This window comes from Anas acuta, chromosome 10 (genome assembly GCF_963932015.1).
Source record: "Anas acuta chromosome 10, bAnaAcu1.1, whole genome shotgun sequence".
Lineage (NCBI taxonomy): Eukaryota > Metazoa > Chordata > Aves > Anseriformes > Anatidae > Anas > Anas acuta.
The window spans coordinates 11,494,517-11,509,196 of record NC_088988.1 but is presented as its reverse complement, the minus strand read 5'-3'; the positions used below and the strand labels follow the sequence as shown (position 1 = coordinate 11,509,196).

Genomic DNA, 14,680 nt, shown 5'->3' with positions numbered 1-14,680 from the left:
TAAGTAGAATACTTAAAGGCCTAATCCAGCAAACGAAGCCAGCTAGGCACAGAGAACATGCAACCTTGTGTTTGGGCACACCAGGGAGGACCCATACACTGAAATTCAGCCCAATTACTTGGTTTGGGCCAGGGATACCTGGGCTACAGACAACTGTGTCTCATGCCTGGGGTTTTGCTGACACCTGGTGTTCTGGAAGAGATGATGCGATGATGCCCGTCAGGAGTCTGGGAGCTAATCTTGAATTTTGGAATGAACATGGGAACTGCAGGGGTGCCTTGGGATTTCACAGACACTCTTTAATGCCTAAAGTCAAGAGGAATGCTGCACTGATGTTCTTAGCATGCCTCATGTCACTACAAACCTCATGGCATACAGCGCTTGCTTCCTAACTTCAGGAGTCAGGGGAATGGTGAAGGATAATCACAGATTTCATTTATTTTTAAATACTGCATTTCATTGCAAGGAAGAACAATCCAACAATATGATGCAACCCAAGAGATCCCTGTGCAAAGGCAGCCATCTGAGGTTAGCAACCCAGACACAGAAAAAAAAAAACAGAACTGAAAAGTCAAGCACTCATCAAAGTGGTTTTCTTAATTACTCAGAGCACATTTATTTTTCCCATTAAAAAAGGAGGAAAAACAATATGCAAGGAAGTACATTTCACACCAGTAAAAGAGGAAAATAAATTATCATGACACAAGAACAAATTAAAAGGCAGGAATGCATCAAGGAGATGACACCATAGAGCTGGACAGACCTCTGTTTGACAGTGAATATCACTGTCTGTCCCTGCTGTTGCATGGGACTGTGGTAACAGCAAAAGGCTCTGGCGGTGGCTGCTACTGAAGATTACAAAATGGCCATCACGAGGTGCATTAAGGAGTACCACCCCAGTGATTTCATTCTTCATACCTCATTATTTATGAGGCGCAGTACTCAGTCCTTCTAAAACGATGTTGAAAATGCAGGATAAAATGGCTTTTCAAATCACAGCCTGGACCAGGGTGGACTGTAAAAGTCTGTCCACCTTGCTGCATTTCCAACAGAAGTCCTGGGAGACCAGGGGCAGAGCAGAGCCCCGTTAGCACTGCTCACCTCGAAAGCTGTGAGGAACGAACAGCACTGAGGCACCTCTCTGCCTGTGGTCACAGCGCCTGTTGCACCGCACTGTTCCTCTCATGGGCACTACAAAGATTTGCATCTGCAAATTAGATCTGAAAAAGCAAAACGAAAATACAGGCCACATTTGGAAAAGCCTAATCTTAAATTCCAGTGTTTAAATCTCAGATACTTGATTACTTTAATGAATTATGGCCTAATAAGGAATTTCACCACCTTTTTTGTTTGTTGTGTTTTTTAAAGCATTTTCAGAGTGCATTCTGTACAAAATGGGTCCTACCTCTATACAACAGCATTGGTATCTCTCAGACCTTGATGCTGATCTTTAAATAAGGACAGTTCCTCCTCCAGGAGGAACACCCACTGGCTGCCCACATACCACAAAGATTAAATGTTTACAGTACAAGCACATAAGAAAACTTTATAACACAAGTTAATAAATAATGAGAATGACATGCTCTCCTGCAACACAAACTGGCATTCTGCACATGCAAGGAGCTGCCATGGTTTGTCTCCTCTGCAGAGTAGAAAACTCAGTGCTTGGGATCTTCTCCCTCCAGTCCAGCAGCATTCATGGCCAGGCAATGCACAAGCTTGCAGAATCCATTATGTAGTCTAAATTGCGGCATTTCAAGCTAATTTATCCTTCCCTTCACCTCAAAGGGAAGCCACTAGAGAAGCAGCCATCCAAAAATCCAACAAAGCCCTGGAAAACCCCACAGTAAAGTAGGCAGTGGTGCATATCTTCTCACATATAATAGTCAGTTTTCTTACAAATTGCTTTACACCTTTAGTACTTCAAGTTTTCTCACTGAAATTTACGGCAATAGCAGGTTGTGTTATTGCAGCACAAACATCGATCATTGTTGGACAATGATTTGAAATCGCCAAAGTTCTGAAGATTTTGCTATGACACTGAGACAATTCTGCATGCAGAGAAGCCCGCTATGAAGCAAATATTTTTTTTCTTCTTCTTCTTAAAAATCATAGAGGTATTTCACACAGAGCTATATACAATTTTCAAACAGCTTGTTCCAGTGCATTTGTAACAGCATCAACAGTTTACAGTTTTGTACAAATGTTACATCCTCTCCTGGAGGATGTTCGTTCTTTTATTGAAACATCCTGTAGGTGTTGTAATCTTGATTAAATATAATGAAATATTCTGCTGGTTTTCTGAAAGCATGAGCAGATGCATCTCATCATCCTGAAGAGAGTTTCAGTGTTGGTACATGAAGAACGTTGCCTGCTCAGCAGCAATTCTTTAGTCTTTTTGTTCTTCTGTACAGTAAAAGCTTACAAGAAACAAAACACACGTAAGTGCTCACACTTGGTTCAGTGCAACGAAAGAAGACATTATAATTACAGTCTTTAGCTGGAGGAATTTTGGTTTCCTGCGTTCTTCAGAATCTCCTTTTTTTTTTTAGTGCAATTTTTGAGGTCAATGGAAAACGGAAAGCAACTCCTAGTCAGGTAATGTCTTTTCTTTGCTAGTAGAAGGAGAAACACAGTCTTGGGTCTTGGCTTGTCAAATCTGCAGCAAGGCCCTTGGGCACCGGATTCTCCCACAGCCTGTAACGACAGCAAGCGTGTTACTGTAGCGTTTGGTGTGGTGGGCCAGGAGGTGGCATGCCCAACACAGTGGCTGACTCAAAGAGGCAGCTTTAGGTTTTTAATCAAAGCCGGTCCGACATTGAGACAAGAGCAAGGTGTGGCCGTATCTCAGTGACATAGCAGCAACCCAGCAGCTTCCTGCCTCCTGAAACGGACTCACTGAACTATCCTGGGAGAAAGATTACAGCTTTGAAAGATCCTCAGGCCACTGGGATCTCAGGAAAGGGAGGAAAAACTGAGTTACACAAGCAACTTGGATTATGTGAGACACCCTCCTTCATCTGCCTCATTTGTTGGGGTCTACCCCAACGCTGCCTGCACCAGGCCCTTAACTTGTGGAGCAGAGTGCTCCACGGAGCCAGAGGGGCTGCGTGCTGTGCTGCACCACGTTGAGCAAGAACACGGGGGCCCCAAGCTTCAGCTGGAACCAGAAATAATTCTCAGTGTTTGCTCTGCGGATGCTTTAACTGCTGGGGAAGACAGAGGCTGGTTTTGGGTCAAAGAGACAGCTTAGATAGGAGCAGATACTTGGCTTTGGGACCTGTGTTACCAAAAATCATCAGAGGCACTCTGAGAAGAGTGACTTTTCCAATGAGTGATGGATGAACGGGTGTCTCTCACAAGAGGCTTCCAGTGGAGTTTGATACGCATGGTTTGGAGAAGCAATGACAAAGAGCGGGTATCTGCAAGACATGGATCCCAGGACAGAGGTTGGGACAGGGCAGGGAAATATTTTGGAAGTGAAACCAGACATAACTGGAGAAAGAAAACTTACAGGGGAATTACACAAGTGGGTCTTTATTATTGCCTCATATAAAGCCTTGCAGTCCTTTTGACCCAACATGCAGCCACAACCCCCTGTGATACCTGCTCACCTTATGAACTGAATTTCCGGGCACTTGACAAGTTCCTCCGACAGCTTCACGGCTCCACGGGCACCAATGCGATTTTTCTCCAGACTATTTTAAAAGCAAAACGTTTTAAAAAGCAAAACGACATTAAGAGCAGAAAACAGCAGAACAATCACTGACTCCTTCTCCTATCCCAGAAGCCACACTTTTGTACAAGCGCAGCAATGCTTCACAACCAACATCATCTTCACCTTGATGCCCATGGCCCTACTTATACAAGAAGCACGTACTGCTCCCCATGACCTCCTTCTAGCAACAGGACTTGTAAGAGCTCCCTTGCCTTTGGAGTGCTCTAACAGATCTCACCATGAGCTTGGTGCCAAAAAATGCTAGAAAAAGCCTCCAGGAAGAAGCTCACCTGAGGCTATTGAATGATATGACTCATGCCCCAGAGATACCATTTTGTCTTTCAGGACTCAAACAGGAGGCCTGGGCAGACTAGATTCTTCTCAGATATCTCCACAGCCAGAGAATACTCTAAATTAAGCAAGAGGTGCTTCAACAGCACTTTGCTCTGTGTATCACTTAAGCAAGACTGGCTCAGTGTATACAGCAGGCTAAGTAAGCATCTGAATTCTGCATGAGAATTGCAGAAGTATGTCTGTCTGTTGCTCCTAGCATACATCCCACAGAAGTACTGTAGTTGAAGGCTCAATGACACAAATACCGGTCTTCCTGGTGTTGTTCTTGGGGCTGTACTCACTCTAACATCTTCAGCTTTTCCATCCCTGGGAGGGCACTGGCCAGCTCCTGGGCTCCTCCATCCCCAAGGGAATTCCAAGACAATCTAAGACAAGAAACCCCAGCAGGTGAGTCAGCCAAGCCCAACCAATGGTGAACACAAGGGGAACAACATTAGTGCTACGCTACAAGCCCCTCACAGATTCGACCACTTACAAGAGGTTATTACTGTCTTATCATGGTAGGTAAAAGTTTCCCTACTCTACAAAGATCAATTTTGAGGGGTTTCCTCAGTTTCACCACGTATTTTCACGTATATATAATATACGTGATATATTATCACGTATTTATGTGATAAAACACTCTGGAACTCCAGAATTTCTGTATGGCGCATAGGAGCCAAAAAAAGAAAGGCAAGACAGAATCCAGTCCAAGAATAGGGGCCCTCTACCAAACAACTTCATGGACTGTTCTGGGATTTCATGGGTATCAGCATACTGTCATGCATACTGCTTTACTCCTCCTATTATTCCACTAGATTATATGGTGTTAGCACCAGAATTCACCTCTTTTGGGACTGGTAATGAAATCCTGGCTTTTATTTTATGTCCTGAGTCCTAAAATACCTGTGATCTCCACACAAATACCTTCCGGGGGAGGAAGGGGGAAGTCTGGTGGGCTTATGACCCATGCACCACTTTATTCAAACCTTTCACAAGTACTTGCAGACCTGCGGCACATCAGAATAGCATGAGAGTCAAGTGTCACCCAGCTGGCCACAGCAAAGATGTCTGGAGAGCCTGGTAGAGGAGTGACCTCTAGAAGCTGGTGGTACCACCTGCTCATCTGCAGGCTGAATTTATTTTGCTTTGAGCTCTCAGTTCAGTCTCTACAATTAAACAGAAAAGCTCCTGCTCTGCTCTGAGAGCCAGCTGTGGCCATCTTTTTTAAAAATGGAGACAAGACTTGGCCATGAAGAACAAGACAAGGAATTTCTCCTGCCCCTTGGAGCAGATGCTAGAAGGCAAAGGATAATGGGAAAAGTTTGAAGATAAGTGTTTTCCTCCATATTCTGTTCAGCTCTTCGCACTTCACTTCCAATAAAACGCAAGCTATACCTGTGATTTTTTGCATTGAATTTAGTCAGTTGATAGATCACTAGCAAATTTATCACTAAAAAGTTCCGTAGTGGTAAGCATCAATAAATTTGTAGCAGGATCAGAAGTGTTCTGCAGGTAACAGTAAGAGCAGACATCAATACAAGCGTCACCTGCGTGTTGAAGGACCTCCCCATCCACTTCCATACTCACATTATTTCTTCCATGGCAGGGCATTGTTGGAAGGCGCAAGAAAGTGATTTTGAAGAATCATCAGTGATTCCACACAGCTTCAAGCTGAAGCAGGGGAGAAAGAAAAAAAAAAAAAGAAAAGAGCACAAAGTGCTGGTTTCAGAACTGGTGGGAATACAACACCAGCACCATCTGCTGTGATGCTACAAAGAAAGCCAGCCACAATCTGCCCCAGGAGCATTCAGTGCCCTGGTACTCACTCAATCTTCCGGAGGTGTTCCAAGCGTGGCAGTCCCTCAGACAGGGCATGGATACTCCCTTCCCCAAGGTCATTTTCTGATAAACTATAAGAATAATGGAGAAGCTTTAAGTGGTAGCAGAAAAAGCAGCTGCTGTCAGAGAAGACCCACCACCAACATGCAACTAGGTGTATTAACAAATCAGTTACTAGTACCCAGACTAAGTGAGGACTCTAGACAGCAACGACAGGCCAGACATGTCAACTCAGGGTCAGTTCCCTGCTTGGTAAAATGGGAATGACAGCCTTGCTCTAACTTACAAACCTAAATCCATTCACCAGTTAATTTATTGCAGGGAGTAATGCAGGGTTATACCTGTGGCTGAGATAGACACATCTGCAGCACATCATGAGATGCACGTGAAACTGGAAACAAGAGGTTGTACTACAGTTAGTGACTGGTGTGCCTCTTGAGGAAATGACGTTAAGCTTGTACATCAAAGGGAGAATGGGAAGAAGACATGGGTCTCAAAAGCTCAGGAGCAGCAGTAACTGCTTTCCAGCCTTCACCAGGGCGTGCTGCTCCATTCCTGTTTACCAGCATGAGCCATGGCAATACCTACCCTGCTCTACCATATCTCACATCCAAATTACCCACATCTTAATTAATTTTATTATTTAACCATATACACATAACAAAGAACCATGGCATCAAGGATGAAGGTGGAAGAGTTAATTCATATTGCCTCCGTTCTTTCAGTTTCATATTTAGAAGCTCTATCAGTCCTCAGATTACTGCAGAAAATAGTTTAAAGGCACATAGCTACAAAAGGCCCAGCAGAACTTCAAACAACGTTTCCTCTCACCCGAAGAAACACGTCTAGGAGGGGTGGAGGGGTGGCCTTCCATGGGACCATTCTGCGCAGGGAAAGAGCCTAGATAACAGCCCCAGGCCAGAGAGCTGAAATGCCTCCCACCTGCAGAGCGATACCAGTCCATACATTTGGCACCATCCTGAGTAGTCCTGCCACGACCTACCTTATCTCTTCCAATAGCCCGCATGCCACCAGGGCTCTGGCCAGCTCTGTCCCTCCTGTTGGCCCAATGTTATTTTTCTGTAAGCTAGCAAAAGAAACACAAGCATTTGAGGATTATTTTAGAATAAAACTGTAACAAAAGCTCATATGTAACTTGCCAAGAAGAAAGGTGCAACATTTTTTTAATCATCTCACATGTTCCCAGGACATCCTGCTTTCCTTGAGCAGAGGCTGATACTTACTGCAGGATCTTCAGGCTGCTCACATGAGGCAGACAGAGGGCAAGTTTCACTGCTACCCCATCTCCAAAAACATTCCTTGATAGTCTGGAAGGGGCAGAAACAAAATGTTACTTACTGGCAGTGAGATACGGGGCCTCATTCCTCACCCACCTGTCACCTACCCATATCTGTGACCCCCATTCCTCACCCACATGTGCATGGGACTGCACTGAAAGAAGCTAATGTCCGCAATCCAAAGGACACTGAGGGTGGGCAGAAATAACAATGAGGTTTTGTAATCCTACAGCAGAAGTTAAATAGTGAAGTAAAATGTGCTGTACTCACACTGTGGTGATGATATCACCTTAATGGTACGACAGACAAAGTTAAACAACTCCTATTTTCTGTTCCTCATCTTTGCTGTAAGATTTGTCTGCTACAAGAGCAGCCAACCTTCCTCATCTCACTATCTAGGCAAGCATAGGAGAGACATAGGTGAGACAGCAGCCAGGTGGAACTTGTCTGCCCACCCGAGTAAAACCACCACAGCTGTCCTGAGCTGGAATTATACCAAAATTGCACTTTGTAATGCGTCCTTAGTCCAGAATGTTGTAATCTGAAAGTTATTTTAATAGCTTCAGCATTTTAATTGGAACAGAATAGTTTCTTCTGATTTGTTCTGTTTAAATTTTCTTATTTGTTTAATATGTCAGGGTACATTTGTTCTATAAAGCGGTCTGAAATGGAATGACTGACAATAAATATGGCTGATAAAAGCCTTTATCTGTCATCTTCCCTCCATTTTTGTAGCCATAGCGATTAAAGCTGATTTCTTAGGCAAAAAACGCACTGCACAGTCTATATGCCTATGACACGTGCTGTCAAACTGCAGATCCAGCTCTTCTCCACTGATACAGTTTGTACAGTTCTTGGGAATCTCCAAGATATTGCAGTGAACATGAAATCCCCAGACGTCCCACAGCCAGCACCACACATTCCTGTCCTATTCAACTGTGAGTTTTTACTCTGCTTTCACAAGAATCAATATTAAAATTGACTTTAGCTTTAGTGGAGCCAGATTAGATTTGGTTTCTATGCCTTGCTATTTGCCCTACCTCCTGATGGGACATTGGAAATTACACACTTACAGTAACTCCTCGATGTGCTTGCAACAGGCAAGAGCTTCCATCAGCTTTTCCCCTCCAGTAGGACTAGGACTATTCCCTGAAAGGCTAAAATAAGCATGAAAGATTCTCAGTGACTGCACAAGAACTGGAATGTACCTGCTTAAGATACTTCACTGTGATCTGGTCTAAGGGAAGACCTGGGTCACTGCAGTGATGGGCTACCTGGGGCTGCAGTGGTATATCCCCATAAATCTCTGGAAAATGGCCTGGGGATTTGTCATGTGTTTACCTCACCTACCGAGTCTCTCCTGCCTCGGCAGATACTGGGAGGAAGGAGCAGTTTTCTCTCTTCCAGAGGGAATTTGGAATTCCTGGTTGTTGTTCAAGTCATTATCAGGTTTTTACTTTCAAAAAAGTTCAAGGCATACTCCAGAGCTGAGCCTAAAATACAACCTGGTTGCTCTCATATCTGTTCCCTCTTAGGAAAGACTGTTTGAATCCACGTCTCTGACTGAGAGCCTTGTCTGAAAACAGTAGAAGCCATATCAGTCTGAAGACAGCCCTGATGAATGTTCAATTTCACCTCTACTTCCACCAGGAAAAGAAAAGCAGTGTAGCAACAGTGGGGGACACCACTCTGGAAACCTTACACAGCCCAAGGGAAAACGCTGCATAGATCTGAGACTTGTAAGATTCCCCATGAACTTGTGTATTTACTTTCCAGGACACAAGGACACAACTCTCTGTTCAAGCAAAGGCCAACAAGTACTGAAGGCTTCCCACACAGGCTTTCCCACCAACTGCAGCAATATCCCAAAATCACTGCAAACAAAGTGACTCACTTGATTCTCTTCAGGTTTTGCATTTCCAGCAGGACAGTGGCTATATTTATCAGGCCTGGATCTCCAATCTTGTTGTGGGCTAGACTTTAAAGAGGAGAAAAAAGGTTGTGTTGCAAAGGAAAATCCCAAGCATCACAGTATGACATCTTATTTAATGTCTCCCATCTGCTGGATGATAGCTCTGACTTTGACAGGAGAATAAAGAGCTGCTTGTCTTAACTCTCTCATGAAAGACTTGAAGCTGTTAATGAGGCATTAAAAACTACAAACAGCAATCAAAATCACTAGATCTTGTTAATGGATGGAAAATTACTTCAGCCAGAATCCCAAAACACAGCTGGTTGTAATCTTCCAAACCACTACGGTCGAGGAGGGACAGGACCTGGGTAGAAAGAAGGGGGTCAAAAAAGCAGAGCTAGCCTGGGATTAGCTCTAGATTCAGATATTTTCAGAACAGGGAACAGCTTGGTTTGAGGTTCTCTCAGGAGAAAAGGGGGACTCCGGCCCTGTTCTAAACAGGGTTTTCAGAAAATATTTAAACCCAGATGCTCAATTTAACACATTTTCTATGTAACTGCAGCAGAATGACATTAGACCAAACTCTCACCTTCCCAACATCAGGCTCTGATTTACCTCAAACCGCAGCTACCTCATACATGAGCATTTTGTAACCTCTCTGCTTTCACTACGTCGTGTATGAGCACATCTGGATCTCTCCAAATGTTGTCACTAGGGGTCACCACTCTGCTGATGTGAGATTGTAAGAAAGACAGAACTTACTTGATTTCTTCCATACAGTGCATGTTCCTCAAGGCTTCTGCGAGTCTGGAGCAACCATCATTACCGATACTGTTATGGTTCAAGCTGGAAAAGACATCCCCAGGAGAAAGGACATAAAGCTCGTGTTATTCAATATCAGAAGATGGGCTAGAGGTGAGCTGCAGTCACATACTTACATTAGCCTTTTCAGAGATGGCATTTTACAGAGGCCCAGCACAAGCATAGGAATGGCAGCATCACTGAGTTTCATGTGGCCCAGGCTAAAAGACAAAATAACACAGGAACAACTAATTACCCAGCAGCTATGAAAGCATTCAGAGCAGAAGACAGCAGTACAAGGGCGAAGAGAAATGGGAGTGTATTCTAGTCCTTGTGAGTAGTTTTCAATTTTGTTCCCTAAAGCAATTCTACTGGATGCTTTTGGATGCTGATAAAACACCAAGAATCCTAAACCTCTGGAGCAGGGTGCCACCGTGCCCACAATATGGCAAAGCCCTTGTGGTCCAGGGGCGCTTTGTAACAGAAGGATGCCTCACATGTAGGTGCCTGGAAAAGCCACTTCTGCATGCAGGCCACCAGATCATCCTCCAGCAGCAAACTGTTAGCTCTGGAACTGCCACACTGGAATCACTGCCTCCCAGCAAATACCAGCTACCAAAACACTTGATTCCTTCACTCGACGTTCCTTGCCCCAGACCACTGATCTCTGTTTCTCCTATCCATCCTTCATTGCATATAAGAGGGTGTTGTTGCTTTTTCCCTATCTGAAGTCCTCTAGCCATAAGGAAAACTACGTCTCTACATAGTACAAACAGGAGAGTGTGTAGTTTAACTACAGCTTTGAGAAAGACCTGGCAGACACTGGACAGCCTGGTACACTCACCTGAGCTCTTCAATGGCCTGGCACTTCTGCAAGCCTGTGATCAAGTAATCAATCCCAGTTGGCATAATACTGCAAGAGGTCAGCCTGAGAAATAGCGAAGATTAGATAAGAAGGTCAGTTCTCAGCACAGTGAGAAAAGGGAGTTTACTTCTTCACTGACAGGCCTGCTGTCCCAGTCCAAACTCTGGCCGGCAGAGGGACCAATATCAGGGACCAATGAGTTTGGAGAGAATTCCCCATCTCCAGTGTACAGGACTATGAGGAGTGGGTAGTTCAGACAGATCTCTAAGACACAGGATATACATGTGCAGACCATCTCTGGGCTAACCAATCCCCCCAGCATTCTACTGGATAGAGATACCCTTTATAAGCTTGCCTCTCATTTATGAACTTGCAGCAGACAGTTGAAGAGGGCTGTGAAAAGGACTGAATGATACTCATACCAGAAAAATCTTTTACATAGTAGGGCAGTATAAAATTACGTACAACGTAAACAAAAGCCAAGGTCTCCATCTCAAGCCACTTTCATTTGCCAAAAGGAAAAGAGGAAAACCTCGAAACATGCAAATGATGGCTCTACAACCACCTACAACAGGCTACACAGAGCTGTTGAGTTCACAAGCTAGACATAGCGCAGCAGAGATCACAAAGCTCATGGCCATATTCCAGACAAAGCGATTCAGAGAGCATCAGGGTCAGAGGCACAGGGCTGAGCAAACCATAAAGCATAAAGAAGCGACCACAGATAGGGACATACTCAAACTTCTTCAGCTTTGGAAGAGGTAGCAAAACTGTGACTAGAATTTTTGTGTCATCATCGTGGAGCTCAACATGAGACCATCTGCAAGAACAGAACAACAGATCTGAGCTGATGATCCACTGGTGACAAAAAGTTTGTACCAAGCCTACAGCTAACGCACCCCAGTGCTGGGACACTCAAGAATTGTCAAGATACTGACACTTGACAAGGTCCCAGTATAGCTCCCAGCCATGATGGGAGAGCACAGATGAGTTGGTTACAGGGGAGATTTAGATACCTTCATGGGATACCCCAGGAAACTATTAGGTTTATGGGTCTTTTCTGCTTTCCATTCAAACACTCAAGGTAGGCGATCCAGAGGGTAGGGACTGTTACCTTGCACTGGCCTCTCCCCGACCCACTGCGTGCCCTCACAAACAGAAAAAGAAAAGCTACTCTCTTCCCCCCAAAATCATCTGTGATGCCTGGCAACTCACCTCAGTTCCTGAAGCTGGATGCATTTTTCAAGAACCCTTTGATAGAAGCAAGCATGCTTGATTTCTGGCTCATGGAGATTCAATCTGCAGGTTACAAACACACAGAAGTTAACAGTGATGATCAGCAATTCCCATTGTTATACACAGCCTTCCCACTGCAGCAGCTGGTGCCCTTTATGGCCAAGCTTAGGAACAGATCGGGGCTTGGGAAATGCCCTCTCCAGACTCTCCTGTGTCTTGTCTACACCACAGTCTAGCACAGTGAAACACAGCCCTCCCCAACTGCACAAGATCAGTGCTGCCTTCTTCAGCTACACAAAGGGAAGAAGACACTGATGCTGTTCTTGCCCTACAAGTTCATGCAGAAACCAGCATGTTGTAACGGTCTCTGAAGTGCTCAAGTCTTCTGAGCAAGCACCCCTGGTCCTGCAGGGAAGATAGAAGATTTTTATAGCCTTAAGTAGTTCCAGTATGGGTGTCCTGCAAATCACATGTGCACAAATAAGGTTCCTCTGCCTTTCAGAACACCACAGAGGTGTTCTGAAACTGAATGTATGGAGATGAGAGCCTCAGACACTCTGAAGATGTTTTTCATCCCATGGTGAGCAGCAGAACAAGTGGAAAATGACAAATAGATGCTTTCTCACCTGCTAACGACTGATTCCACCTTCTCCAGGCAGCATGGGTACCTTATGCCTAATTGGAAGAGGCTTTTATCTTTACATACCCTGAAGATAGAGATTAGAGAACATCATAAACCTGTGCACTCTTGAGGGAGCAAATGATGTTTTAAAGAAGAAAAACAGAGCACGGGATGGGACAAGACTATGCTGCTATATGAATGCTAACCATACATTTCCGAACAGGTTTGCAATGTTTAAACTAAAAAAACAGCCTCTAATTGTAGATGAGCCAGTCCATGGGCAGCATAGGTCACAGAGCTGCTTCCTATGGCCCTGTTCTGTGACTGGATCCTTTGATGTTCAAGTACAGCACAAGCTCGGTCAGCAGCTTTTTCTGCGATGGGGAGAGCACACCTCTGCTGCATGAATTCTCTGTGCCCAATACAGACTACATACCTGGGCATCCTCTCTCCCAAAGGAGACCAAGAACAGGGTCTCCTTTCCACTGAACCTCTAAGCTGTGTGACCACAAACTTTGTAAGAACTTCAACCTTCCAGGCATTTGGGTCTAAGTCAACTTAAGGTGGTTAATGGCTTACAAATGCACTGGAGTCAGAGCATAGAGAACAAGAGTAAGTTGAAGTGCTGGCTTCAATACTGTTTCTTTACAAGTCCCAGGCTAAATTAGAATATCTAAAAGATACCAGAACTTGAGGTGCTACTTACGTGATTGCAGTAATGTTTCCACAGGCCTGGACAGCCAGCTCAAGAAGGTTTGTGACACTTTTTTTACATACCCATGGCTCTTTTATGCTGTAAAGCACAAAACAGACAGCTCTGCTTTATTCACATGCACAGATCCTTCTCTGCCTCCGTCAGCTGAGTGCTCAGCAGTCTAATATACACAGCAGGGACTCTTTGCTCATCAAAGTAATGTCTACATAGGAAACAGGATGCAAACGGAGAACAGAGGAGAAGCAGCCCCTGTGGAGGAGGATGCAAACTTCTATTCTGTCTGCTTACCACTGACAGCAATGAGAAGGAGCCTTGCCCTTGTGGCTCTAAGAAAACACATTTTGGGAGAAGTAAAGAACTTGTTACCCAGCTGAACTGTAGGATGCTCTGGTGAGGTTTGGTTAGGATCATGGTATGAAAGTGTTCACACAGAATTAGAACCCTTCTTTGTAAAGCAGGTAAAAGTCTACAAAAACAGCACAGTTTGTGGCCGCAGCTTTACATGATGCTTAGTAATGAATCAAGGAGATAAAGCTGAAATACAAACAACTTAGAGTCATCCATGGGAATTTCTCAGGCTAACACTACCTGTCTCTTGAAGAAGTACAGTTCACTGTTACTTTTGATGAAAGCACATCTTAGATTATCAGACCAGTCCCATATTAATATCTAAAACAGCACAGGGACACTGTACCTGATTTTTAGAGGACCTGAAGTTTTCCTCAATGAATGTAAAAGCCTCTCTGCAGCATGCACTGTCAGGTTGTTACTTGAGGATCTAGAAAAAAAAGACCATTATAATGAACAGCTTACAAACAAGCCCAATGGGTCCAAGCAAGCTTTTCATCAGCCGTTAACTCACATGTATTCTGTCAGACTGGTGCACTTTTCCAGGACTAACCATAGCTTTTCCAAGTGCTCTGCCTGAAAGTTGCACTCTGTGAGGCTGAAAGGATGCAAAAGAGAATGGTCTTAGTTCCTTATGAACAATCCAGGCTTTCTGACCCAGAAATCTCAGGTACCACAACCATTACTCACATAAAAAGAAGGATCATACCAAAACTTCAAATGCCTCACAGGTCTTCCAAAACAATTCTGGCAACACTTCAAAAATACCTGTTGCATGTGCTGACACAGGGGCCTCCATAACATGCATCCTAATGGTGCAGCTTTTTGTAGCACCCTGTCCTGTGACTGAACCCACTGACTGTAGTGACACCAAGCAGATACACCACAGAACACCCTAAGATTGTGGTCATCCAGACGAGACCCCCCCAGAGGGCACCATACGTCCTTTCTGATGCGCACTCCTTGTCTCCTTCACTGGGGAAAGCAAAG

The 14,680-nt window shown here is 44.4% G+C and overlaps 1 protein-coding gene across 2 annotated transcripts in view; it reads right to left on the bottom strand.

The window, feature by feature from the left end:
- Positions 1-420: 420 nt before the first annotated feature.
- Positions 421-14,680, bottom strand: part of NLRC5 (NLR family CARD domain containing 5) — a 45,934-nt gene continuing 31,674 nt past the window's right edge. For both annotated transcript variants that reach the window (XM_068693371.1, XM_068693372.1), the window contains exons 31-48: positions 14,205-14,288; positions 14,037-14,120; positions 13,334-13,420; positions 12,632-12,712; positions 11,985-12,068; positions 11,506-11,589; positions 10,749-10,832; positions 10,042-10,125; positions 9,866-9,949; positions 9,086-9,169; positions 8,265-8,348; positions 7,138-7,221; positions 6,897-6,980; positions 5,881-5,964; positions 5,642-5,725; positions 4,354-4,437; positions 3,615-3,698; positions 421-2,697 (exon numbers count right to left, since the gene is read on the bottom strand). In XM_068693371.1, the coding sequence (XP_068549472.1) occupies positions 2,616-2,697; positions 3,615-3,698; positions 4,354-4,437; positions 5,642-5,725; positions 5,881-5,964; positions 6,897-6,980; positions 7,138-7,221; positions 8,265-8,348; positions 9,086-9,169; positions 9,866-9,949; positions 10,042-10,125; positions 10,749-10,832; positions 11,506-11,589; positions 11,985-12,068; positions 12,632-12,712; positions 13,334-13,420; positions 14,037-14,120; positions 14,205-14,288 (1,510 nt within the window). In that variant the 3' untranslated portion in view covers positions 421-2,615. The remainder of the gene's footprint in view (positions 2,698-3,614; positions 3,699-4,353; positions 4,438-5,641; positions 5,726-5,880; positions 5,965-6,896; positions 6,981-7,137; positions 7,222-8,264; positions 8,349-9,085; positions 9,170-9,865; positions 9,950-10,041; positions 10,126-10,748; positions 10,833-11,505; positions 11,590-11,984; positions 12,069-12,631; positions 12,713-13,333; positions 13,421-14,036; positions 14,121-14,204; positions 14,289-14,680) is intronic.